At 38.0% G+C, this 26,823-nt stretch overlaps 1 protein-coding gene across 1 annotated transcript; it reads left to right on the top strand.

The window, feature by feature from the left end:
* Positions 1-256: 256 nt before the first annotated feature.
* supt6h (SPT6 homolog, histone chaperone and transcription elongation factor) lies at positions 257-26,181 on the top strand. Its single transcript, XM_056446746.1, has 37 exons — positions 257-382; positions 1,706-1,816; positions 1,962-2,138; positions 4,691-4,764; positions 4,861-5,044; positions 5,133-5,214; positions 5,304-5,559; positions 5,701-5,802; positions 5,900-6,013; positions 6,101-6,190; positions 6,274-6,416; positions 6,490-6,638; positions 6,720-6,830; positions 7,236-7,365; positions 7,456-7,606; positions 8,842-8,996; positions 10,969-11,161; positions 11,265-11,404; positions 13,194-13,311; positions 13,406-13,482; positions 13,564-13,699; positions 13,790-13,927; positions 15,794-15,961; positions 16,051-16,178; positions 16,271-16,478; positions 17,915-18,062; positions 18,168-18,310; positions 18,411-18,551; positions 18,638-18,833; positions 18,917-19,155; positions 20,951-21,064; positions 21,191-21,315; positions 21,406-21,518; positions 21,601-21,675; positions 21,769-21,953; positions 22,030-22,226; positions 24,918-26,181. Exons 2-37 carry the CDS (start codon positions 1,717-1,719, stop codon positions 25,105-25,107), a joined length of 5,190 nt encoding a protein of 1,729 aa, XP_056302721.1. The 5' UTR covers positions 257-382; positions 1,706-1,716; the 3' UTR covers positions 25,108-26,181.
* The last annotated feature ends 642 nt before the right edge of the window (positions 26,182-26,823 follow it).

The following is a 26,823-nucleotide window of genomic DNA, read 5'->3' as shown; positions in this document are numbered from 1 at the left end:
TGAGTATTAGTAAGTAGACGTTAACATGAACTAATATTGAAAGATTCATTATCATTTTTATTTTAAATTCATTAACTAACGTTGAATTATGGGGTTTAACTAACTAATGTCACCAGCTTATACTCATACAATAGAATATAGGAAAATTTGAAGCAAAATATAAATAAATGAGCATTTTTGATAAATAAAATCAAAACATTCTCAATCACAACAGCAGCACCACGGCCGGAAGTTGAATATGTATATACCGGAACCAGAATCCCGACTATATCCCCTCAGCCATTTTTTGTTGTCACTTTTAAAGCTTCTCCAAAAGTGACGCTCTATTCTTCATCTCAGCACTTATTTTCACGTATTTAATCGAGCTTCCTTGCGAGGAGAAGTAAGTGGGCTTTTGTGCACGATATTTAATACCAATATGCCGTTTTTAAAGCAGCACGTAGCGCCTGTGTTGTTTTTGTTAGCGCACAGGTTAGCGATTAGCATGAGGGCCATGATCTCCCACAGTGTCGCGGACAGATTAGTAACACGATTATTCAAATTGTTGAAAATTATTATTTGCTGTTGAAGTTTTATTCATTTATGGCTTTTGAGCTATTTCTTAATGAGTTTAAGGTTGTATTTACCCGTCCAGATTCATTTGCTAAGCTAAATTCTTAAGCTAGTCGCATGGATGCCAAGTTCAACATAATGTGTGTGTTTTGGCATTTGAAAATCTTTGATTTGGAGGTAGTGTTTTACGTTATGTCTTCACGTTAAGTGTTCTTTCGAAAAATGTAATGTACGAATAGTCAAGCTGAAACACCAATGAAGCCTAAATTGGCCTGGTTGTCTTTGTCTTGTGTTTACTGATGAAGTGATGTCAGATTTATTTTGAGGTTAAGCTGGTTTTATATTCGCTCATTCAGACTTTCTCCTTAATAATATAGTTGCAGAAAAGTGATCCTTGTAAATTCTAAATGGGGAAAGCAGCCAATGACTATCAAAGTACATCGTTGTTCACCGTCAATTAAATAGTGCTGGTGTTGTTTTGCAGTCACACTTACATGAGATTTCAGACCTAATATTCAAAGTAACATGGTAAACAATATATGCACCTTGTCACAAGTTGTCACTGAACGAATATGCGAATGTAAAACCAATTTTACCTCAATCAGATTCATGACTGTTTAAAGGTTTATTGTTGCTTTCATTGATGATCCTAATTGTACAATTACGTTTTACACGTAATTATTATGAACACCCCATACCTTGTAACCAACCTAGGGTTGTCACAATACCATCAATTCAGGCCACGATGCTATACCAGCTGAAGTATCATGATACCAAGTAGTATCGCAATACTGTATTAATTCGTAACCCGAAATAAAGCAAATTGTCAAAATACTTCAATTCAGAATTCCCTTATTATTAAAAACGTACTATTTGTACAGATTTTTTTTTGTATATACTGTGACTCTTGTTGCTATTGCAATAATAAAAAATAAAGTGGTCCATTGATTATTTTCTGGCACAAATGTTTGAGCATTTTAGAGACTTTTCCACATGCAACTTATTGTAGAACCATTAATGACGCTACTACTGTTTACAAACTACAGTGGCACCGGCAGTAATTTGGAGCCATAGAATCGTGGTGCTACCGAAGTACCGGTAAACCTTGCAACCCTATTATAATGTGCGTTGTATAATGTATGTTTCTGCACAGGCCTTGCAAAAATGTCTGACTTCATTGAGAGTGAGGCTGAGGAGTCAGAGGAGGAGTTCGAGGAGAAAGACCTGAAGCCCAAGAAGACTCAGAGATTTATGGAAGAAGATGGTAAGATTCTTCTTGCTTTAAACAAACTACATCTTAAAGAGGGCATGAAATTTATTAAAAATCATATTTTAGACTTATTGATGTTTTCATTCTTCTATTGGAGCATTGGGTAATTGTTTATGTTCTTTGTTGTTGTTTTCTACAGAAGAGGAGGAAGAAGAGAATACTGAAGATCAAGATGAACACGGAAACCTGAGGGGGCTTATTGATGATGATGATGTGGAGGAGGAGGAGGAGGAGGAGGAGCAGCGAGGGGAACCACCACCAGCAGGAGAGGACAGTGACTCTGGGGAAGAGGTCCGTCATCGGCGCAGGAAACGGAGTAAGTTACACTGATGAAGCTGTTTTATTAAGTCATTGTGTGTTCTGCAGTTTTGTCGATTCTCTAATTAGAAGTGTTGATCTCAAGTAAAGCTAGGTAAACTCAAATATTCACTGTTAGTATGTTGGAGATAATGAAATGTGCGGTATTGTAAATAATGAGCTGCATATCAGTGTACATTCAATAGTGCCTTTTGGTATATGAGATGTGGAATATACAGATGGATTCTAGTAATAATGATTGAATCTACTGCACAAGACAGAAAGCTGTTTTGTTAAATGATGGATGAATAAATCTGAAATGGAACTTTACACCTAGTAAAACCATCTACATGTCTGCACATATTAAATTAAAAAAAGAGACTAATCTGAACTCTGCATGTTCTATGTGTCTGTGAATAAATGGTGTGGTTTTGTGTACTACACGCATATTTCAGCATGTCAAAATTGTGCACAGAATCTAATGTCATGTATCGTGCTGGCAGCAGAAGTAAATTTTGTTTTAACTTGAAGTCATTTATACAATACAATGCAGTAGCAAACTGATTTCTCTCCTAATTAGATTTCAGCCATTGTTAGAAGCCATTAATTATCATTGTTAGAATACTTGGATCGGATATCAGTTCGATACTTCATATTTTTTGCTGGATCAGGTATCACTCTGCTGGTACCGATCTAAATCCGAACTTGCGCATGCACTATATTCTGTGTAATTTTGTAATTTTTTTGTATTCTATAGTTTAATGTGAAGTACAGATTGAATATACAAGTGGTTAAATTCATGTTCAGTTCAGCGCTTCCTGCTGCTGTCATTCATTCTCCATTCATTCACAATTCAAACTGCGTGTCACTTTCATGACAACATGAAAAACTTTCACCAAGACTATTTGTTCATGTTAGTTTAAATAATCAGCAGAGAAATTGATTTAATTTTGCATTAAATGGGTTTATTTTTACCTGCAGCAAAGAGTTCATTGCTGTTTCTAAGTCATGTTGTTCTGTGTCTGTTAGATCAGCTGATCGCATTCGCAACACTGGAGTAGAGAGGGTTATTATCTGCTATTCACATACAAAGTAGGCCTACCTGAAACTTTAAATTTGAAAAGGCTTAATAATACATTGGACAGATCCTCAACGCACTAATTTCTTCCCTTTGTGCTGCTCAGTTTTGAAAGTGTCTGCAGAGAGCGGAGGGATGCGCGATGTGTCTCAGATGCATCAAGCGCTTCATTCACGCACCGGCTGCGTAAAAAAAAATTCTGTTCTCTCATACTTCTGAATGAGTATATTATTTCGAGGTAAATACTTTCCGTGCTGTGAATAGTTTGTAAAGCCTGGCTCATTGTGGTCAAAGTAGTTGATTAAATTAATAAAAGTGAAACTGACGAGCGCAATATTGATTGTCATTAACAGAAAAGGGAATGTTTATTAAGTAAAACTGGCCTCAGACAGTTTAGTTTAATTTGTGTCAAACTTGCAGGAAAATATCAGGCTTTGCTAAGAAGGCTGGTTATTTTACCAACGATTAGGGTCAATACTTGTAGCTTGTTATAGATTTCAAAGAAAAATCTTAAAATTAAAAAAGGAAACCTAAGCTGGACCACAATAGATCGTATCAATGTCGTAATGAATGCTCAAATAATGTAGCCTAGTTATAGTAGGCCTATGGGTCTGTTATTTTTACTAAAGAAGATATATTATTTGAGTTTATCACCAAAACTCATGCATTAATAAAAAATAAAAATAAAAAAAAGGGGGCAGTTTTGGGATCGGATCTGTATCGAAAATATGGATTCTTGATTTGTGACTTGTATGACAGCACTAAAATTCTTACGTATTATTTTATATCATTTTATAATTATAATTTAGTGGAGTATGTAGATTTGTACCTAGGCATGGGCCAGTATAAGTTTCTAACGGTTTGATAACCTTGGATAATATCATGGTATTGGGATTACTGCTCTAAAATATGTTCTTTTTAAAACAACTTTTTTCCACAATATATATTTCATTTTAGGAAACATTTATAATATTTTGGAACAGTAAACATGTCAGGCTAAATAATTCAAAGAAATCACTGACTTCTGCTATCTTCATTAGTTTCAAATACACAGATTTCTTTACAACACATAAAAACAAACACTACATATACCTTAGGACAATATAACTGAAAATTTTAGCATTTTTAAAACCGTGACTCTTCAAAACTGCGGCAAACCTTCAAACTGGTTATAGACCCATGCCTGTTTGTAGCTATGATTGTGATCTGAATCGGTACATCATTCCTCAGATTTGTTCAGAAAACACTTGGGTATTTTGGTGCACAATATATCCACATTTTTGAATGACTTTTGCTATGTGTTATTAGATGGATGCGAATGCATGTTTTGTTTTTGTATTAAGGGTTTTAAATGAATTTGGCTAAAATTATACTTCCTCTGAAAAAAGTCTGATTAAGACTAGGCTAAATTAAATATGATTTTTCTGTATTGGCTTCATGTATAGCTCAATTTTAGTTCTACATGTAAACAAACGTGTGCTTGTATCTGTCAGGTTTTGATGATTATTTGGATGATGATGATCTGGACCTCATTGAGGAGAATTTAGGAGTAAAAGTGAAGAGGAGGGTGAGTTGCCAAATATTTAAGTCATAAATTTTACATGTTTGCTATCTTAACTGATTCCAAATTTGATCTCATAAAGAAAGTCTTGTGTGTGTTCAGAAAAAGAAGTACTCTCGCGTGAAAACAATGGATGATGAGGGAGATGATGATGATGAAAAAGACCTGATCGCTGATGAGATCTTCACTGGGGATGGAGACGGAGAAGGAGAGGTGGAGGATGGAGAAGCCGTGGACACACTTCACCCAAGAGATGATGAAGAAGAGGAAGATGATGAGGAATCTGGTAGACAACACGATTACTTTGTCATGAGTTTGAGTCTTATGCTAGATTCTTTTTATTTAATTATTTATTCAATTTTCAATCCTTGCAGATATTGATGATTTTATTGTGGACGATGATGGGCAGCCCATCACTAAAAAGAAGGGAAAGAAGTTCTCTGGGTACACTGATGCGTAAGTGCTGTAGACTGTAGGATGATGATAGTATGGTGGACTAAAGCCCTGATTACCCCCGTGACTATCTCTTTTCGTTCACATTCCAGCGCTTTGCAAGAAGCTCAGGAGATTTTTGGGGGTGACTTTGACTTTGCTGAGTTTGACACTGAGGCTTATGATCATGCGGAAGAGGAGGAGGAGGATCAGGATGATGAGTCCTGGGATCGACCCAAGAAGCAGACCAAGAGAAGAGTCAGCCGCCGTAGCATCTTTGAGATCTATGAGCCCAGTGAGCTGGAGAGCAGCCACATGACCGATCAGGACAATGAGATCCGCTCTACAGACATGCCAGAGAGATTCCAGGTGTGCATGATCAGTTTTGGACTTAATGAGTATTTTTTATTCTTTTGCAATATGTCGTTGAATAACAAGTGTATCAGAGACGTCTACTTGATTGGTCTCAATTTCCTTTTGTCTTACCTCAAGTTTTTTTGTCATTTGCAGTTAAGGACGATCCCTGTAAAGCCTGCTGAGGATGATGAGCTGGAGGAAGAAGCAGAATGGATTTACAGGAATGCATTCTCCACACCGACAATCTCCATGCAGGTAAGAGCTGAGTATTTCTATTATGTGACTGTTATTAGAAGGTTTTATGGCACTAAGCTAAACATGCTTGCTTATTTTGTTTTGTATGGTCGAGTAGGAAAGCACAGATTACCTGGATCGTGGAACAACAACTAATTTTAGCAGAAAGGGTCCAAGTACTATTGCTAAAATCAAAGAAGCCCTGAATTTTATGAGGAACCAACACTTTGAGGTATAATAATTGGAAAAAATAAGTTGTAGAAATCACACCTGATATGCAGGTTATCTAGTTTTGACACATCTCTTTGTGATCCTACAGGTTCCCTTCATTGCGTTCTACAGAAAGGAGTATGTGGAACCAGAGCTAAACATTAATGATCTTTGGAAGGTGTGGCAGTGGGATGAGAAGGTAAATGAAAATGTGTTCAGAATGCATTGTGTTTGATGCTTTTTGTTTAAAAACTGACAGATTATTTATGCCGTCCTGTCCAGTGGACCCAGCTGAAGACCAGAAAGCAGAACTTGACGCGTCTTTTCCAGAGAATGCAGTCTTATCAGTTTGAGCAGATCTCAGCTGACCCTGACAAACCTTTAGCTGACTCCACTCGTCCCCTAGACACTGCTGATATGGAGAGGTATCACTATTTAAACAGTGCTTCTAAATTGTACTCTTTGTCCACAGTACTCATTTTTTTATTGCTTTGACAGATTGAAAGACGTTCAGTCTATTGATGAGCTGGGCGATGTCTACAATCACTTCCTGCTTTACTATGGCCGAGACATTCCTAAGATGCAGAATGCAGCAAAGGGTGGCAAAAAGAAACTGAAGAAGATCAAGGAAGTTTCAGAGGAAGATGGTATAGCAGCATTCTACCAGACTGAGTGAATTATAATGTTTAATCATACAATACACCAAACCCTTTTGTGTGATTTTCCAGGGGAAGAAGTAGAAGTGGAGGAGGAAGAGGAAGAAGAGGAGCAAAAGGGTCCAGATCTGAAACAAGCCTCTCGTAGGGATATGTACAGCATCTGCCAGAGTGCAGGCCTCGGTGTGTACATTTAAATGAGACTCTGCTATAATAAAAGAAAAAAATCCCTGTAAAAAAACATTTAATAGAAATTTAAAACCTATTATATGTCTTAAATAGGTCACATTTTATAATTAATAAATACATTTTATAATTATAAAAAATAAATAAAAAGGTAATTTCATTCATTAATAAATTACTCTTTTTATAAATTTACTATATATATATATATATATATATATATATATATATATATATATATATATATATATATATATATATATATATATATATATATATATATATATATATATATATATATAATTTATAATATAGTGTCATTTTTGAAAGTTATGAATTCATGCACACACTTTTACTAATTGTTAATGGCTGATGGTAACTTTTATTTTATTTTATTTTTTTAAGATGGTCTTGCCAAGAAGTTTGGTCTGACCCCAGAACAGTTTGGTGAAAATTTGCGAGACAGTTATCAGAGGCACGAAACTGAGCAGTTCCCTGCAGAGCCTTTGGAGCTGGCCAAGGACTATGTGTGCAGGTAATGTATCTGGCAGAATTGTATCTTTAAAAACATTTTGCCTTGTGGTCTTTTTCTAAATCAAATGTTTGTTTTTTGTTTTTTTTCTAGCCAATTTAACACCCCGGAGGCTGTCCTGGAAGGCGCTCGCTACATGGTGGCCATGCAGATTGCCCGCGAGCCTCTGGTGAGGCACGTGCTCAGACAGACCTTCCAGGAGAGGGCCAAGATTAACATCAAGCCAACTAAGAAGGGCAAGAAGGTTGGTTCTTGGCTTTTGTTCAGGACAGACCAAACTTGTAAATGTTTGAAGAAGGGGTGTGCAAAGTATGTTGTCTATAGTTACTTTTAACTTTTTATTTAAAAAATAGCATTTAATTAATTTCCTTACAGTAACATTTGCTTAAAAGTTCTCCTTTTATTTACTGCTGAGGATACTGACCTGACCTATATTTTTATTATTAAATAATTTTTATTGAAGACTGAAGTATTTGACAGCTATGGAAGGGTTATATGGTTTGTGAATGGATAGATAAAATTATTATTATCAATGTATTACATTTTAATAATTTTTTAATAAGGAAATTTAAAATATTTTCTAACTGGTATATTCAAAAACAAGTCCTTAGCCTTTAGCGCTGTGTAACTCTAAAATTTTATTAAGAATGGTCTTAAAAATGTCTTAAATTTAACTTGGTGAAACCTGCAGAAACCCTGTAATTATTATACAATATAATTATATTGCTGATGTCAGTGCAATGGCAAATGTGATGTTGATTTTTATACAACAGTTAAGTTACAATAAGAGTTACAACAAACAGGCTACTATTAAATAAAATACGTTTAAGACATGATATTGCCTGTTTTATATTGAAAATAGTTTTAAAACTATGCCGGAGTGGAACATCTTTGCAGCTTAGCAGAATTGCAATATTTTGTCAATTATTGGATTTCTTTGAGTGAATCATTTGAGTTCTTAATGAATCGGCTATTTTAAACAAATCTATTTAATTAATGATTCAGAAAAGCTCTTTCAGAAAGCTGCTACCTACTGATGATTTTGGTGTTATGTTTGTTTGTTTATATAATTGTGGTAGGTGTACAGCAGCCAAGGCACTGGCACAAAAACACTCCTAGCAAAAATACAAATGTTGTCAGTATTGCACACCCTAGAAGGCAATGAATGTATACAACCTTTATTTTATTAACTCTTGTTTTTTTTGTTTTTTTTATATACTCTACCTTTTTTCCTAACCGCATTCATCAAGGAAAGGGTATAAGCAGAATATGAGTCTTCACTGCATAATTCCAAGTCTGTTGTGTAGGAGCTTTAGCTAGACTATTCAGTTGATGCCTGTAGGTGCGTGCTGTAGCCATTGTTTTTGCTGTGCTACAGTGTTAGCATAGTGAACTGCTATTTAAACCCAAAGTGAAGTGATGTGCACCATTGTTCGCTCTTTTGTAAGTTTGTCTGCTAATGCCTGACATGTTTTCAAGGATGTGGATGAGGCGCACTTTGCCTATTCTTTCAAGTACCTGAAGAACAAGCCTGTGAAAGAGCTCAGTGGAGATCAGTTCTTGAAGATGTGCCTGGCTGAGGAGGAAGGCCTGCTCGCCATAGACATCTGCATTGACCTTGTCGGAGTCAAGGGGTATAGTTGTGTTTTTAGTGTTAAGAAACCATTCATGGCACTGTTTCTACTGAGTGGTACTGTACGGGTCACCTTTATCAGGCTTGTGTTTCCACTGCCAAAAGGGTACCAATAGTGGACGGGGTGTACAACAAAGTTTCAGTCGACGTCATTCTCGCTTGAAGAAATTTCAAAGTAAAGCTGTACAGGTCGTTCACATATCATATGAAAGCACTTCTCACAAAACAGATGCTTCATACACATAAATACTTGTGAATAAATGTTCATTACTAACCTTTCTATGAACATGATTTGATTATAACTGCAGATCAATGATATATTGATCAGTGCGAAATGGCCTACTGTAACATCTGCATTTATATATAGAAAATAAATAATAAATGCAATGCATATAAACACGTACAGACCAATTACAGTAAAACTACACACAGCATAGATTTAGGTTTTATTTGGGTTCAAAAACAACACGCAACATATAGCCCACAGTGAACTCTCATTTGTAACTTTAATCTTCACCAGCACATGTAACCTGTTAGAAAGTTTGTTCATATTTTAGGTTGCTGAAAGAATCCTTTGCTCCTTTGTTTTTCCGGACTTTTCCTTTGTTTGTTTGCCTTACGTATACCCATTTCTAAAAGGATCGGATGTCAGAAGCACTTCAATAATCACGCACCTGTTATTATCATCAGCACAAGAAGTTTGTTATTTCAAATATAGATGTGCACGCGAGCTCGCATGAGAAAGTGAAACCGCTCATGCTTTAGACGGCCTTGTAAACAACTACAGAGCACAGGGTAGATGGTAGACTCTGCTCATCTTCTTGGCTTTATGGCTGTTCATCAAGACTACGACAGGGTTTGTTTAAGCTCGGGTCAACCATGGCTCGTTATTGTATGTATATATTATTACAGTGTCATGTCTCTGTAATGGCGCCTCCTTTTGTTTTCTTTCTCCTGGCTTGTGCACAAGCTAGTTATGCATCTCTGTAAACCAATAGCATTCAGCTGCATATCTCGCTCCGCCTTTTGGTACGCTTTGGTTGTACCCTTTTGAAAGGGTACCCAAAAAGTGGTAAGGTACGGTTTGCTTTTAGGTACCTTTTGACAGTGGAAACGGCCATTAATGTACCATATTGTACCACTCAGTGGAAATGGGCCATTATAAATTGTTAAAGAGATTGTTTACCTATAAATGGAAAATTTATTTGAATCAAAACCAAAGAGATTTTGTAGAATGTTAGAAACCAGTTGCCATTGACATTCATAAAAATAAATAAATATTATGGAATTCAAGGGCTACCGGTTTCCAACAGTCTTCAAAATATCTTCTGTGTTTAATCCACAAATATGGAACAAGTAATTGTGGTGAAGTATCTCTTTAAGGCAGTGGACACCAACCCATTGATCACGATTGACTGGTAGGTGCTTTTCACTGTTCTGGTGCCTCCTGAAATAACAGAAAAATAAGTACAAGAATTATTTTTATTGATATGAAGTGTTGCGCGTCTCTTTAATTATTTAATCCAGCTGCGATGAGGCTATAAATTAACTACCATAATTTTGCAGATGTTGATATACAGCTCTCCATTTTGATGACAAAAAGAAGGCATAATGGTTACCATTACCATGCTGAAAGATACATGCATTTGTATATTGTATAATAAATAATCAAGTTAAGGTACAGTAGTCATCTTACTGAGACACATCTCAGAGACTGGCTTTTTTATTTTTATACAGATTGCCTGATTTTATTACAGTTGATTTTATAAAATGCTGTTATCAATGGCACTTAACTGTTAATAATGGCACTTCATATGATCTGCTCACTCTAAGTCTTAATGTGTTGTGATGCATTGTCACAATTTCAATTGGTTGCATCAAAATTCTTTGATGGTTAGATATTGTCTTTGAGCAAGGTCTGAGATCATGGGCTTAAGTTAATGTTGGTGACCAGATGTTTGCCATTTCTACAGGTATGGAGATCAGACTTACTTTGATGAGATCAAGCAGTTCTACTACAGGGATGAGTTCAGTCACCAGGTGCAGGAGTGGAACAAGCAGAGAACTCTCGCCATTGAAAGATCCCTGCAGCAGTTCCTGTATCCACAGATGGCCAAAGAATTAAAGAACAAGCTTATCGCTGAAGCCAAGGACAATATTGTTAAGGTGACCCATTAATTAAATGTGTTGTTCGCTGCTAACCAAGTTTCTTTACACAAAAACAGTGGTCTATAACATATTGACTTGTGCTCATGTCTCTGGGGGACAGTCGTGCTGCAAGAAGCTGTATAATTGGTTGAAGGTGGCTCCTTATCGGCCTGATCAGCAGGTGGAGGAGGACGATGACCTTATGGATGAGTCTCAAGGAAAGGGCATCCGTGTGCTTGGAGTGGCCTTTGCTTCTGGCAGGTGTGTATTTAAATGGAGTGAGAGTGTTTACTGTTGTTTGTTTGGATATTTTCAAATTTTGGACAAACATTATCAATTAATTATATGGAGGAAATAAGCTCCACATTTAATACTCCACATTTAATACTTTTCTCAGAGCAAAATGAATAATTCAGGGGGCAGTTGACCTAAGGGTTAGGGAGTTGGACTTGTAATCGAAAGATTACATGTTCGGTCCCAATTGTTCTGTTGACAATACTCATTTATTCACTAAACACTTGCAAATATTAGGCCTAATGAACACAAAATGCATTTAGAAAGCAGCTGGAATGCAACGTGCTTAAGAACTGGCACACGACAGTGGTTAATTTGGGTTAAATGTCTTGGCCTATGAAAAAACCATCTACGGTTTAGTGAGTCAATGTTTTTCTGGCTTTATTTTTAAGTTTATTATGTAAAAATGTTTCTTGTATGGTAAGTAAAAGTTAATGCTGTAAAAATAAATATTAAATAACACAAATTGCCTTTGAGAATTTTCACATTATAACTTGTGCCACTTTTGACGGTTGAATGCTAAATGAATGCAATCCATGTTCAACAAAAAGAATTTAATGGAGAAAATAACTAGCTAGTACTGTATCAAATTGAAAATATCTGTATCAGAATTAGCCAAAAGGTTTCGCTTTGTTGTATCGGCCAAAATAAATCCCTATTTTTAACATTAAATTACATATATAAAACTCGTAATCATTTTAATATATGTTCTGTTTGTTGGTTACTGGCCATCACATGCAGGCCCGGATTGGCTAATCGGGAGGACCGGGAGAATTCCCGGTGGGCCAGTACTTTTATTGGCCGCGAGGGCCGGTGTCCCTAGCTGCTTGCACTCTAAGCAGTCACACTTTTTTCATTTATTTACTTATTTTACCACAGCCTCACTCTTTTTATTTATTGTTTTACCGCAGCTCCGCTCTTTTTATTTAGTTTCTCGCAGCCCCGTGAGCAAATATAACGTTATTGGTTGTCGAGGAAGAAAGTGGAAAGGGTTGGTTGAGGAGGGGGATTGGTAAAATGAGGTCAAATTAAGCCCTGAATTAATGTATATTACACCTGCTCAATAAAAATCTGATGATTCATTACATTAATAAATCTGACATGACTTGATCAGAAATCTAAAAAGGGGAGAAAAAGATTAAGCCATCTTTACTCCATGCACTAACATAACAGTGCCATTGTGGTCCAGTGGTCAGCACGTTGAGTTATGACGCCACCGACCAGGGTTCAAACCTTACCGGAGTATAAATTTTTTTTATTTTTTTTTCATTTTTAGTGTTAAGACATATAATACTGTTTGGGTTACATATATAGGTGTACATGTTTTATTAAATTTTTTTGTATGACCACGGTTACAAAGGACTGGATATCTATAAAGAAGTTTGCACAGAATATATATTCAGATATTGCATTAAAAAAAGGACATTGTGATGTTTTAAAGAATAGTGTTGGAGATTAAGCTACCCTTTAATGTTATCATGTTTATGAAAAACATTTGAAGTTATAAAGCAGCTGTGTCCTTAAACAGGAAGTGATAGTGTCATTAGAAAATGAATTGAAATTGTCGTTATTTTAATATAGTCAATCATGAACTGAGGTGGGCCAGTCGAAGGCTTGAAACTCCAGTGCTGAAAAGCAGTCCCACTCCGGCCCTGATCATATGAATATGGTTATCAAGTCAGAGTATTGGACATAAGTTTGGCTACTCTGTATGGTTTTGAATGGGATCTGATAGCGTTTGCTTGTGTTTGTGTAGAGACACACCAGTGTTCTGCTCTCTCATTAATGGTGAAGGAGAAGTGGTGGATTTCCTCAGACTTCCCTATTTCCTGAAGAGGAGAAATGCATGGAGAGAAGATGAGCGAGAGAAAAAGGTGAAGAAGCAGAAGCCTTGAGAATTATTAACTTCTTAGTTGTTTGTTAATTACAGGTGATCTTTTTAACACATCTGCTTGTTTTTTTTTGTAGCAACAAGATGTTGAAAACCTCAAAAAATTCCTCCTTAGTAAGAAGCCACATGTTGTTGCCGTTTCTGGGGAGAATCGGTGTGTTTATCATTGCTGAATTTGTGATTTTAAACTTTCATAAGAGCTTCCCATGCTAATATTGTGTTTGCATGCATGTAGTGATGCTCATATGGTGATGGAGGATATCAAGCGCACCATCAGTGAGCTGGAGCAGAACTCCTCTCTGCCTGTGGTGGGAGTGGAGTTGGTGGACAATGAACTGGCTGTGCTTTATATGAACAGCAAGAAGTCTGAGGTCAGTGGAGTGAGAGAAACGCATCTTGCACATAAAACCGAAGCAGGATCTTATTTTTAGGTTTTCGTTGTCATGCTGTTCCTCGCATAGGCGGATTTCAGGGATTACCCACCCCTGCTTCGGCAGGCTGTGTCTGTGGCTCGCAAAATCCAGGACCCACTAGTGGAGTTTGCCCAAGTCTGCAGTACCGATGATGACATCCTGTGTTTGAAACTGCATCCACTGCAGGTACAAGTGCATTCCTGCATCTCATGGCCTGCCTTTTGACTTGTATGCTTAAATGCTGTAGAATTGCTCATTGTATTTGTGTTAAGTACAGCGTTGTGATGCCTGTGAGTGTTATTTTAATATTAATATATAATATTAAATTTAAATTTATAGTATGGGATTGGTTCTATTTTCAGTTTTTATTTTCATTCTGAGTTTAACTGAAAATGGTTTTCATTTATTTAACTTTTAGTTTTTGTAAGTGTAATATTTACATTTTACTTTATTTCAAGCAAATTTGCGTTTGTTAGTTAGCACTTTTTACTTACAATTACTGTTTTAATATGCTTGAGAAGGTTGTTTCAAAGCCAATTCTCATTATTAGTCTCCTTGTGAAATAAATTTTTTTCAAATATTTCCCACATGCTGTTTATTGGAGAAATACAGTTTTTCTAGTACGTTTAAAAAAAAAAAAAACTTTTTAAAAATAATAGTTTTAATAACTAATTTCTTTTGTCTTTGCCATGCTGTTATAATATTTCACTACTTATTTTGCAAGATAATAGTATTCAGCATTAAGGGCAATTTAAAGGTTAAAGAAATCCTCGAGTACTTTTTTTGAGACTTTAACAGATTTGTGTGTGTGTGAAGCATCATTTAGGACAACGTTAGCACCTGTCCGCTTTAATTGGATAATTAACTGGATAGTTTTGAGCTTTTGTCAGTTAATTTCCTATTACAGGTTTAAAATAATTTTTGGGGAGGGATCAAAATCCGTGATGTAGCGCTCATCTGCCTATGAGAAGACTCTGCTTCCTAATTATTCATGACTGCACGTGCTTTCCGAAGGCAAGGCACACCTGCCAAGCTGTGAGACCGTGGCCGTGCACGGCACACAGTATTTAGCCACTCATGAAGGGTCATGTGTTTGTTTCCATGATCCACAGGGTTTGTTGCATATTTTTCCCCTCGATGCTGTGAGGGCCAAACAGCAAAGCTGTTGGTTTGCAGCAAGTATTTTTGTTGAGAGAGCGTTATGAGAATTGGAGAATGGCAGGCTTTGTCCTTTATCAATTGAGTTTGTTAGCATTCAGACACATCGCCTATATCCGTGCTGCTGTGTTCGCACATGTTTAAAATCCTCCAGATTATCAGCAGGGCTAAACGGTTGAAATGGATTGGGAAAGAGACCTGCTGCACTGCTATCTACTGTCTCTGCATTCACACCCGAGGATTCATAAGGAGAGAGTTCTTCCTCATTTATAGTGTTTATATAAACACAATTATCTTCATGATGATGTAACAAATTGTGGTTTTGTGTAGGCCTATATGAAACTGCAAATAACAAATGTAGCAGGGCATTAAATTACGTACTGTTTATTTCTTTGCATTTTAACTTTGTAAACTATAAAATCATGAGTGGTCTCACGGTTTGTGTCTCATTTTGTGAGCCAACTAACAACAGTTGTTCGCTCCCCTTTTTTCCCCTGCTCTGCTGGCCACGCCCACTCCTCCCTCTGCTCGCAGTGCTCCATGCCCATCATGAAGTATTTTTTTAACTGAAAGAGGGGGGTTTCATGGCCCTTTAAAGGCTTAATTAGGTTAACTTGGCAAGTTAGATTAATTAAAGTCATTAGACAGCAATGGTTTGTTCTGTAGCTAATCAGGGGGGAAAACTCTTAATGCTAAAAATGTTAACCCTAATATTAATAAAATTGCTTATTCCACCCAAACTAAAAGAATTAAGAGTTTTACCAGAAAACAAATATAGGAAATGCTGTGAAAATTCTCCTTGCTCTGTTCAACGTCACAAAATATTAAATAAAGACTTAAAAGTGCTAATGATTTTGTCTTCACTGTATGTATTTTAATTTTATTGTTCCTCAGGAGCATGTAGTGAAAGAGGAACTGCTGAGCGCGCTCTACTGCGAGTTCATAAACCGGGTGAATGAGGTTGGTGTGGATGTGAATCGAGCCATCGCTCACCCTTATACCCAGAGCCTGGTCCAGTACATCTGTGGTCTCGGACCAAGAAAAGGCTCACACTTGCTCAAGGTGAGACATTCTCAAATACACTCTTCTCTGATGTTTATTTCAAGTGAAGAACATTAAATCATCTTCTGCACATTTTCAATGTTCCTCAGATTCTTAAGCAGAACAACACTAGGTTAGAGAACCGAACCCAGTTGGTCACAATGTGCCATATGGGGCCCAAAGTCTTCATTAACTGTGCTGGATTCATCAAGATTGACACTGCCTCTCTTGGAGACAGGTAAGATGTTAAACATAATGTGTGTGAATGTCTTCTGAGTCATGCTGCATACAGCCAGAATAGATGAAGTGATATAATCTTTCATCATGCAGCACTGACTCCTACATTGAAGTTCTGGACGGCTCTCGAGTTCACCCAGAAACATATGAGTGGGCACGTAAAATGGCGGTGGATGCTCTAGAGTACGATGAATCAGCAGAAGATGCCAACCCAGCTGGAGCACTAGAGGAGATCCTTGAAAACCCAGAGAGATTAAAAGATCTGGATCTGGATGCCTTCGCTGAGGAGCTGGAGAGACAGGTGAGCTTTGGGATTTAGTCTTGGTGGCCATTTTTCTAGTTTGTGATGAGATGTGTTTTGTGATTCGTGAAGTTTATTTATAAACTCATTTTGAGAGGAGCACGCGCTTTCGATTGATAACAGCTGATCCTCGTTAGCTAATGCAAGATCCACCAATCAGACGATTCCTAAATCACTATAAATAACCAAAGCATCTTACCTTAGCCATCTTTGTCTTGAAGAATCCTCCTTCCACCCCTACTCCTCCCCTTTCCTTATCAGGGCAGCACGAAGGCCAATGGTTAGCATCATTGCCTCACAGCAAGAATGTCACTGGCTCAGACTTTACCTGGCCAGGTCGGCGTTTCTGTGTGGAGTTTGCATGTTCTCCCCGTGTTTGCGTGTGTTTTCCCTGGGCACTCAGGTTTCCTCCCACAGACCAAAACATGTAACAAATAAATTGACAAACTAAAGCATACAGGCATACAATCAGCATACAATCTCCATAGGTAATTCATAATTAAGAAGGAGAATTCTCGAGACCTACCTGAGCTCAGACTCCCCTCTCGCCCTGCAACGGAAGGGAGCCCCAGGCTCGAGGAACTCACAAGCTTAGGGCTCTTTCCCGGGACAGCATTCCAAACACACTTAATAATCGATCGTCCGCAAGGGCAAACTCTTGAAAAGACATTGATGTTAAATGAATAGAAAATGAACAGGGTTTCTAGTAGTGGTGTAATGGATCACGGTTCGGATTACATTATAGTTTTTTAGTCATGGATCGGAACATTTTTTGGATTAGCCAAAAAGGGGAGGAGAGAAATATAATTTGCTTTACATTTATTACAAAAACAGCACTGCAAGGCGCTTTTGGTTTTAACAAACAGAACTGAAAACCTGTAATTTTATTAAAAATAAAACTAAGAAATAATCGGCTGAATAAAAATAAATAGTAAAATATTCAGTAAAAAGTCTTTTTATTCAGCTGTTTATGAAGATGTGGGAACCCTGAATGAAACTTCCTCACCATTACTCTCACTCAAGTGGTTCTAAATGTATATAAACTTCTTTCAAAACAAGATATTCTGAAGAATGTTGGAGAAAAGGCAGCTGTATACATTCATACAGTAGTAGAAAGACAAAGTACTATGGATGACAGTGGCAGATTTTTTTCAAATATTTTTCAGTATACTGTAAATACAGTGTTCAACAGAAGAAAGTCAAACAGGGTTGGAACAAGTGCAGGATGATGTAAATGATAGATGAATTAAATAGTTTTGGTGATCTATTCCTTTTACATGCGTTTATTGTGACTCACTTGTATTGGATACAGGGCCAGTGTTTCAGAGTATACTGTCATTATTTTATGTTAGCAGGTGCATTTATCCAATGCTACAAACGTAACCGATTTGAACACGTACTTGACTTAACTAGACATTTTTCTATCTTTTTTTTAGGGTTATGGTAATAAGGGAATTACACTGTATGATATTAGAGCAGAGCTCAGCTGTAGATATAAAGACCTGAGAGCTCCATACAGACCTCCCAACACAGAGGAAGTCTTTAACATGCTCACCAAGGAGACACCTGAGACTTTCTATATTGGTAAGCCACTACCTGATTGTTTTTAGAGATGATATTGATCCATCTATTTTGTAGCGCTTCTGATGTTATTATATGATGTTTTTGTGAATCTCTGTGCACCTACAGGTAAACTGATCACCTGTGTGGTAACTAACATCGCACACAGACGACCACAAGGTGAGAGTTATGACCAGGCCATCCGTAATGATGAGACTGGACTCTGGCAGTGTCCTTTTTGCCAGCAGGACAACTTTCCTGAGCTCAGTGAGGTGGGAAGCTTTCCCATTATATTTTTAAAGGAATTGAGATGGTCATTTTAGCTTTTGCACATCAGTGAATGCTTTTACCATGGTGTTGTGTATTTCCCAGGTGTGGAATCACTTTGACAGCGGCTCCTGTCCTGGTCAAGCCATTGGCGTGAGGACCAGGTTGGATAACGCCGTCATGGGCTTCATTCCAACTAAATTTCTTAGTGACAAAGTGGTCAAGCACCCCGAGGAGAGGGTCAAGGTGAGTTAATCTGACATCATCTGGCATTATGTTCACTGTAAATACTTTGCCTTACAAAAGACTTGTGCCTGTTTCTCTTCATTTAGCCTGGCATGACCGTACACTGCCGCATCATGAAGATCGACATCGAGAAGTTCAATGTGGATCTCACTTGCAGAACGTCTGATCTGAGCGACAAGAACAACGAATGGAAACTTCCCAAAGACACCTATTATGACTTTGATGCTGAGACGGATGATGTTAAACAGGAAGAGGAGCAGAAGAAGAAACAGCAGAGAACCAGTCAGCATTGATCTTCGTTTAAGACCATACATTATCTTTATTTTGTGTGTGATCCAAGTATGACTTTGGTTTTCTCTTTTTAGCTTACATCAAGCGTGTGATTGCTCATCCGTCCTTCCACAACATCAACTTCAAACAAGCGGAGAAGATGATGGAGTCCATGGACCAGGGTGACGTGGTGATTCGACCCAGCAGTAAAGGGGAGAACCATTTGACGGTGACGTGGAAAGTGGCAGACGGGATCTATCAGCATGTGGACGTTCGCGAGGAGGGCAAAGAGAACGCCTTCAGCCTTGGACATACTCTCTGGATTAACACTGAGGTGAGCTGTTCCTACAGCTCCAGCATACATGAGGGCTGAACAATATTGAAAAAATACAACAGAAAATGTGATATTTAGTTTCTTGAGAGATATCTATATGTAAACGGCTGCACTGCATGATTTCAGTACCTCTATTAGGAGATAATTCATTATTTTGGGAAGTTTGGATTAATGTAGGGACCTCATGTCTGAAATACAGCCATGTCTCACTGCTATATACCATTACTCTTTGTTAAACAGGGCTCGAAATTGTGACCATTTTGGTCGCATATGATCTCAAAATTTAATCTATCTACCTCATAATATATTTGGGAGCATTTGTGCAACTGCATATGATGGTTCTAGTGTGACCTGTTTTGATTTTTTTCTAAAAACATGCTGTATCGGTCTTCCCTGCCTCTATATTGGTTCATATTAGCAGTCAATCACTCAAGGCTTTCCGCTGTCAGATGACAGGGAGCTTATGTGACAGCAGTATATGCAAACAGCTGATAAGTGAAAAGTACAGAGGTGTGCAAACCCCACCTAAAGTTACAAATAATGGTGCAGATGACAGCGATCATGTGGTGAATGTTGATCCGCCAGCCAAGATCAATCGAGTGTTTTCAGAGAAGGTGCCTGAATCTCGATGCATTGCATTCACTGCGTGTTCAGCGCAAATGTCCACTAAATGTAAAATGATTACACTGTACACATCATCACAAAAGAAGCTCGCCTTTACTAAGTTTAAACTGAAACTGCAGCTCATAACAAAGAATGGCGCCGGTGGTCATGGCGAGAATTCTGCTCTGTCCCGCTTATATATTGAGCCGGCCGACTCTCTGCTTTCCCACAGAAAAATGAAAATCAGTGCATAACGAGACCGAGCATTTAAAATGACACAAACCAAAATCAAAACTTTTAAAGAGTGGTAGAAGTGAGACTTTTCTTACTTTCCTATGTCCATTCTTTCTAGAGATTTATATTATTTTTCTATTTAATTACTGATGACTGCTTTGCAGCTTTTAGCCTTGAATTGAATGATTTATTATGATCTTTCATTTGTTTTGTAGCAGAAATATTATTTATTAAATTGACAGGCACATAAAAACAATAGTGCAAAATAAATATTTCTTACTGCAGTGCTTCATTTTTGTTTGATGCAAACCATACATTTATTTTTCATAAAGTAACAGTAGGACGTTTTATAACACGTAACTCACATTCAAGGCAGCAGGATAATGAGAAATGTAATTCATTGTTAGTATTATTGTCATCATTAATATTTTATAATTATTAGACATTCATTTTGGAATTATTGCACAAATATTGATAAGTCATCACAGCATTAGTTAGATAGTTGTTTCTGGTTTTTGTTAGTCCTAATTGATGTTGTTTTCCAATACAATAAATCTCTTAATATACAATTTGCAGTGGTTCTCATTCATTTTTGCTGGGTGCAAAAAAGTTTTTTTCTAGTGCTCCTAAATATTTAAAGTTGGGAGCACCAGTGCTACCAAGTAAAACAGTTAATTTTGAGCCCTGTTAAAGTTATAAAATATTTTATAAATGATAATTTCTTGCAGCTTGAATGTTTTAAACGAGCCTGTAATGTGTGCACAACCTTAAAAATCACATGTTATTGAAAAAGTTTTGCTTTGTTTTGGATAAACTTTGCAAGTAATCACTAAATCACGTCTACTGAATTGTGGTGCATTTTATTTTATACTTTCTCAAATCTTTGAAACGTGTGGATAACAGAGAAACACCATGAATGGTTTATTTGACATCTAACAGTATTTGTGATTGTCTGCAGGAGTTTGAGGATCTGGATGAAATCACAGCCAGATATGTCCAGCCCATGGCTGCATTCGCACGAGATCTGCTCGGCCACAAGTACTTCCATGAGTGCAGTGGCGGCGATAGGAAGGTGATTATTCTGATTGACTACAATCTGTTCATTTAATCTTGATTTATACCCTCATTATATTAAAACAGCACACATTTATTACAAATTAGATGGATCATGCACTTATTCTTTCATGTATCTTTTCAGAAAATGGAGGAGCTTCTAGTAAGGACCAAGAAAGAAAAGCCGACGTTCATCCCTTATTACATCTCAGCATGTAGAGACCTGCCTGGCAAATTTTTGCTGGGTTACCAGCCTAGAGGGAAGCCGAGGTAACACTCACTACCCCACCAAAGCAAGGCACAGGTCACACAGTTTATAGTATTTTTTTCAATAACATTTGCTTTTGTTTAATTTTGCAGGATAGAATATGTAACCATCACTCCAGATGGCTTTAGGTATCGCTCTCAGATATTTCCTACTGTCAACGGCCTCTTCCGCTGGTTCAAAGATCACTACCAGGATCCTGTCCCAGGTCAGTAGTCTCTCTCGGCACCTCAGCTCTGGCCTAGTATTGTTATTCTTTCTTTTAATATGATGTTGATGTGTCTGTAAAGGTGTGACGCCAGCCAGCAGCAGAACACGTACGCCAGCATCAGTAAACGCCACACCTGCCAACATCAACATTGCAGGTTTGTCGGACATACTTGAGTCTCCACTGAAAATCGAAGGCATTTCTAAAACTTTAATTGTTCTCATAAACAAACCTGTATCTTTTCTTTCAGACTTGACTCGAGCTGTGAACTCTCTTCCACGAAACATGACGTCCCAAATGTTCAACGCCATCGCAGCGGTTACAGGACAGGGCCAGAACCCCAACACAACACCTGCTCAGTGGGCCTCCAGCCAGTATGGCTACAGCGGCGGCAGCAGTGCAGGAGGAGGAGGAGGCAGCAGCAGTGCTTATCATGTATGACACCTCTTTGACTTTTTGTCCTACTAAATGAAAACTTGGCCTTTTTTTAACATCTTTCCACATTCTCTAGGTGTTCGCAACACCCCAGCAGCCGATGGCGACACCCATGATGACGCCCAGCTACTCTTACACCACACCAGGCCAGCAGCAGGCCATGACCACACCACAGTATCCCAGCAGCACACCACAATCCTCACACGGACACCATCAGCATTCATCCTCCACTCCGTCATCATCGTCATCGAGAGTGAGGACGCCTCAGCCCAAGTGAGTGCTACTGTTCACATTTAAAATGTCAAATGCCATTTCACATACACAATATGAAAAACATTTTATGACTGTCCTTGTTAAGACTGGTTTATACTTCTGCGTCGAGTGATCTGCATGACCCACAGCACCTGCCTTGCGCGTAGCGTTTATACTTCTGCTTGATGTTTGTGTTGCTCTGCAATAACACTTTCGAAGCGCTAGCTGGCAGTGAGCATTTTATGTGTCTCTGTGTCGAGTTTCTTCACAGGTGTTTTGTTTTTTCTGAACACTACTTTAATGTACAAGCTGCTAAAACTCGCTTATTCAGAGGCAGGAACCGACGGACGTGCAACAACTTTAATTATAAGGTTAACACAAAACAACAGTTTCCATCTGGAGCTCCTTTACGGGATTCAACACTCGCACGGCCCCACCTTTGCCCACACTCATCAGCCCTACCAAACTGACCAATCAGAGCTTGTGCTACACAACGTTGCCACATGTAATAAAATGTTTTTGAGAGGTGTGTGTCGGCATCAGCTACGGCAAAAGGTATGTGACCGGGCGAAGGCTGCGCTGGGCCATACGCGTGCGCTTGGCACAGAAGTATAAATCAGCTTTAATACATGTGGATATTTAATAGGGAAGCACAGAATTTGACATTTTTGACTAAAGGTATACTCACACTAGGCTGTCCGAACCATACCCGGGTGCATTTGACTCCCATTTCCCTGTTTGTTTGACAAGTGTGAGTGCTCCGAATCGTTCCGGTTGGAAGAGGTGTGCCAGAGTGCGGATCGGTTGGGTTCACGCTTGTTGTGTGAGTGCAAAGCACACCTGAGCCCAAAACTGAAGACGTCACTTTTAAGGGAGTGTTACAAATTAATTTATTCATCATTCTTACTTTTCAATGAACGCAAACTGTCATAGTTTATTAAAGATACAAACCCCCTGCTACATGTCAGCTGCACCTTCAGCAAACCTCCTAATGCAATGACTTTCAAGAAAAATTATGAGCGTCAAAAGTGCTAGATCTGTTCAGCCAAAGATTTGACTGCGTGTTACTGTGTCCTAAACGACTTAAAATAATACAAAACAATATAACTAAAGCAATCTCCACTGTACTGAGTGAGATCGCTTCAAAACTGAACAGTCGCATCATCGATGACTCAAGCAATTCTCTGGCTCCAAAGGTAAAATTACAGTATTTGTGCAGGCTAAGTTAGGGAGGGGCACAATCGTGCCCCGGCACAGTTCAAGGCAACTGTGTCTAGTGTGAGTACACTCTAAAAGAGAAAAATGGATGAAAACCTAAGCGGAAAAAGTCTATGCTATTGTTATGCTATGCTATTAGAGCAGCCAACTAGATTGTATGTGTGCCACTGTCAGAGTTTAAGTAGTCTACTCAAATAACATGACAGGAAATTTAGTCTTCTACTTAGTATAGTTGTTCCTGCTGCTTATATAAGCGCTAATGTGTTGTCATGGCAACGGTGGTAAAATGACGACCTTTAATATAATATGTTTATTTAATGGCTTGGGTTTTTTAAAATCACTGTAATTTGCACTAACACTGTTTACAAAGTCTTACACTTATTTACTTTGTATTATTTAAGACATTAATGATTATTATAAAACAGTTTTGCTTTCATTTTTCGGTGCATCCTGAAGTTAAATTTTCATTTTGGTGTATCTGTAATATTTATTGTGCATATAGACTAGATGGATGGATTGATAGTCAACATGACAGGAGAAGCACCACCTACTGTCAGAGAACAAAATATATATTTAACCATTAACTTTTTTCCCTTTTTTTAATCGTATGCAAAAATGGAATGAGTTTTTTTTTTTTTAGATGAATGATGAACTCCTAGACTTCAGTTGCAGTCGCATTTGATGTTGCATAATGAATTTTGATGTACAATATCATGATTTTTTTTATTTGGAATATACGTGTTTCCTAGTGTCACAAAAGTATGAATTTCGAAATCCCATAACTGCTCGTTTAAAGAGCGCTTGAACCGGAAGCTGCGACTGTTTTTTTTTTTTTTCAAGTTGATTGGATGTATTAAAGTAGGCATTTCATTCAGAAGGATCGGGAAAAGGGTTTGGGGAGAGTTACTACAACCTATCAGACTCCTCCTCCTCACCGTTTCTGTTTGTTATTGTCAAAACAGACGGTTGGAGGGGTGTGGCTATGTATGTTAGCCACGCCCAATACCTCAGACAGACGTAATCTGACAGTTTAACAGGAAGTGCATTTTCAGATTTTAATTTTAGATAACGAGGGCAAACAATTTATCTTTTTTAATGACATGCACAGATGCGTTGTTCACCACAAAACTAGCAATGTGAGCTAACAAAATCAATACGGTTAGTTTCCATTTCATGTTATTCACCAAAACTCAATGGAATGAGTATGCTTTAACCCAGGGGTGCCCAAACTCTGTCCTGGAGGGCCGGTGTCCTGCAAAGTTTAGTTCCCATCCCAATCAGACACACCTGGGCTAGCTAATCAAGCTCTTACTAGGCTTTCTAGAAACATCCTTGCAGGTTTGTTGAAGCAAGTTGGAGCTAAAATCTGCAGGACACCATCGACATGTTCTCCCTGTCCTCTTAAAATAATATAGCAGCATCTCTGCTTGAGACATCAGCAGTTACAGATTGAAGTAGTAAACTTCTATGCTTGTGTGTGTGTGTTCTTTGCAGGGCGAGCTCTCACACCGCCGTGGATTGGGGTAAGATGGCTGAACAGTGGCTACAGGAGAAAGAAGCGGAACGACGGAAGCAAAAGACCCCCCGCATGACTCCCCGACCGTCCCCCAGCCCCATGATCGAGAGCACACCCATGTCCATCGCCGGAGACGCCACTCCACTGCTGGACGAGATGGACCGATAGAGCAGGACCGAGGGAAGTGTCATATAGAAATCCATCCACATCCATCCCTCACCCTCCGTCTCTCTCGCTGCTAGAAGTATTCGATTCAGAGTCATTCAGAGCTACTGATACAAAGACAAACACTTGAAACGTGCTGACGACAAACACACTTAGGAAAATGGACCTACATTACAAGTTTGTCAGGAGGGTTTTCTTTTCGTTCTTTCTTTTTTTTAAGGCTTTTTTCGGTTTTTATTAACTAAATTTGAAAGGAAAAGCATGAGGCGCTGCATGATTGTGCCCACAAGACCTGCTGTTCGACTCACAGTATGATCATTAGTTCAGAGCATCCCACAGAGCGTTTCTTTTTTTGTATTTGGCTTTAAACGGTGACCTAAAACCCTGTTTGCGTATTAAACAGAGCACTGTAATGATTCAGAATCAGTGTTCTGTTTTGGCTGTTACGAGGATTAAGCACTGGGGAGATTTGCGAAGCTGCTTAGCTACTAAAACAACAGATGAAGTAAGAGACATCTATTAGAGATCCTGTAAATGTTGTGTTTTTGGTGACTGTTACAGGATCATACACGTTTTAATTTCTAAACATTGAGGAATGATGTTTTTAAGGTTTGCTCAGCCCATTCATTTAGGCGTTCATCTTTGAAGCTGGTACAAGATAAACTGAACTATCGTGCTAAAAGATATTGAGACCCCGAACAGCTTTTTTATTTGCTTCTCTGGTTTGGGGGCTGTTTAGTGTGTATGTGAATGTATCATTGCTGGCTGGACTTGCTGAAGGTGTCGCACACATGCAGTCGTCTTTCCTTCATGCATCACTATAGGCGGAAATTGTGAGATTTAAGCAAAGAGAACTTTATTAACAGGCTGTGACAATATTTCAACAAACTTTTCGTTTTCACGTCACAACTAGTAGAGTGTGTCTGACCTGATCATGTGTTCGTTCAGCACTGAGGCTCTGCTTTGCCTTCAGGTCAGGAAATGAACTCGGTGTCTGAACCTTTCTGTTCAGTGTATTTCACTGCTGACCATTTCATTTTTTTTTTCTTTGATAAAGTTGTCCGAATTAAACCTGAATCTGATTCAAGTGTTTTTATTTGTGTTCAGCTGTGAGTTTATTGAAGATCTATAGAGATTTCAGTAAGGAAAGGTTAGGTTGTTTGTAGTCAGACCGGAGAGAATTCATTTCACACAGCTGTGATCTTAAGATACTGCTAATCCGGCTGTTACGCGGTTTTTCATGTGACATTCCGTGGGATTTCAATAAAATAAAAGATGTTGTCTACTCATCCTCATGCCATTACAAATCTAAAGACAGTTGTTCATCTTGCTGAGAGCTGAGATCTTTAATGTTTAACACTCTGAATGTAATGGCAAAATGAATCCATATTATCTGAGTGGTTTCGTTTAGATTTTCTTAAATTGTGTCCTCTTAGAAGACTTGCTTTAATCTGCTGAACTCGTATGATTTTTCTTTTTATCTCTTTACGACATTAAAAAAAAGTTAAAGCATCAGTTTTAGCGTGAACAGAAATATATAGATGTTCTCTTAGAATAACTTGGGAATGTCTTCATTTGTGACCCAGCACCACAAAGCCAGTCATATGGGTAAATGTTTGGAAATTGAGATTTATGCATCATATGAAAGCTTAATACATAAGCTTTCCATTAATATTTCATTTCATTCTGTCCTAAGAATAAATATCGAGTCTGTTGCCT

This window comes from Danio aesculapii, chromosome 21 (genome assembly GCF_903798145.1).
Source record: "Danio aesculapii chromosome 21, fDanAes4.1, whole genome shotgun sequence".
NCBI lineage: Eukaryota > Metazoa > Chordata > Actinopteri > Cypriniformes > Danionidae > Danio > Danio aesculapii.
This window is presented reverse-complemented; position numbering and strand designations above follow the sequence as displayed.

Bases quoted from the DNA above. Each gene is read 5' to 3' on its own strand.
- supt6h (XM_056446746.1), top strand. From the start codon at position 1,717: ATGTCTGACTTCATTGAGAGTGAGGCTGAGGAGTCAGAGGAGGAGTTC. The intron at 5,215-5,303 runs GTAAGTGCTGTA...TTCACATTCCAG, and splicing joins TTCTCTGGGTACACTGATGC to CGCTTTGCAAGAAGCTCAGG. The intron at 21,676-21,768 runs GTTTGTCGGACA...CTTTTCTTTCAG, and splicing joins TGCCAACATCAACATTGCAG to ACTTGACTCGAGCTGTGAAC.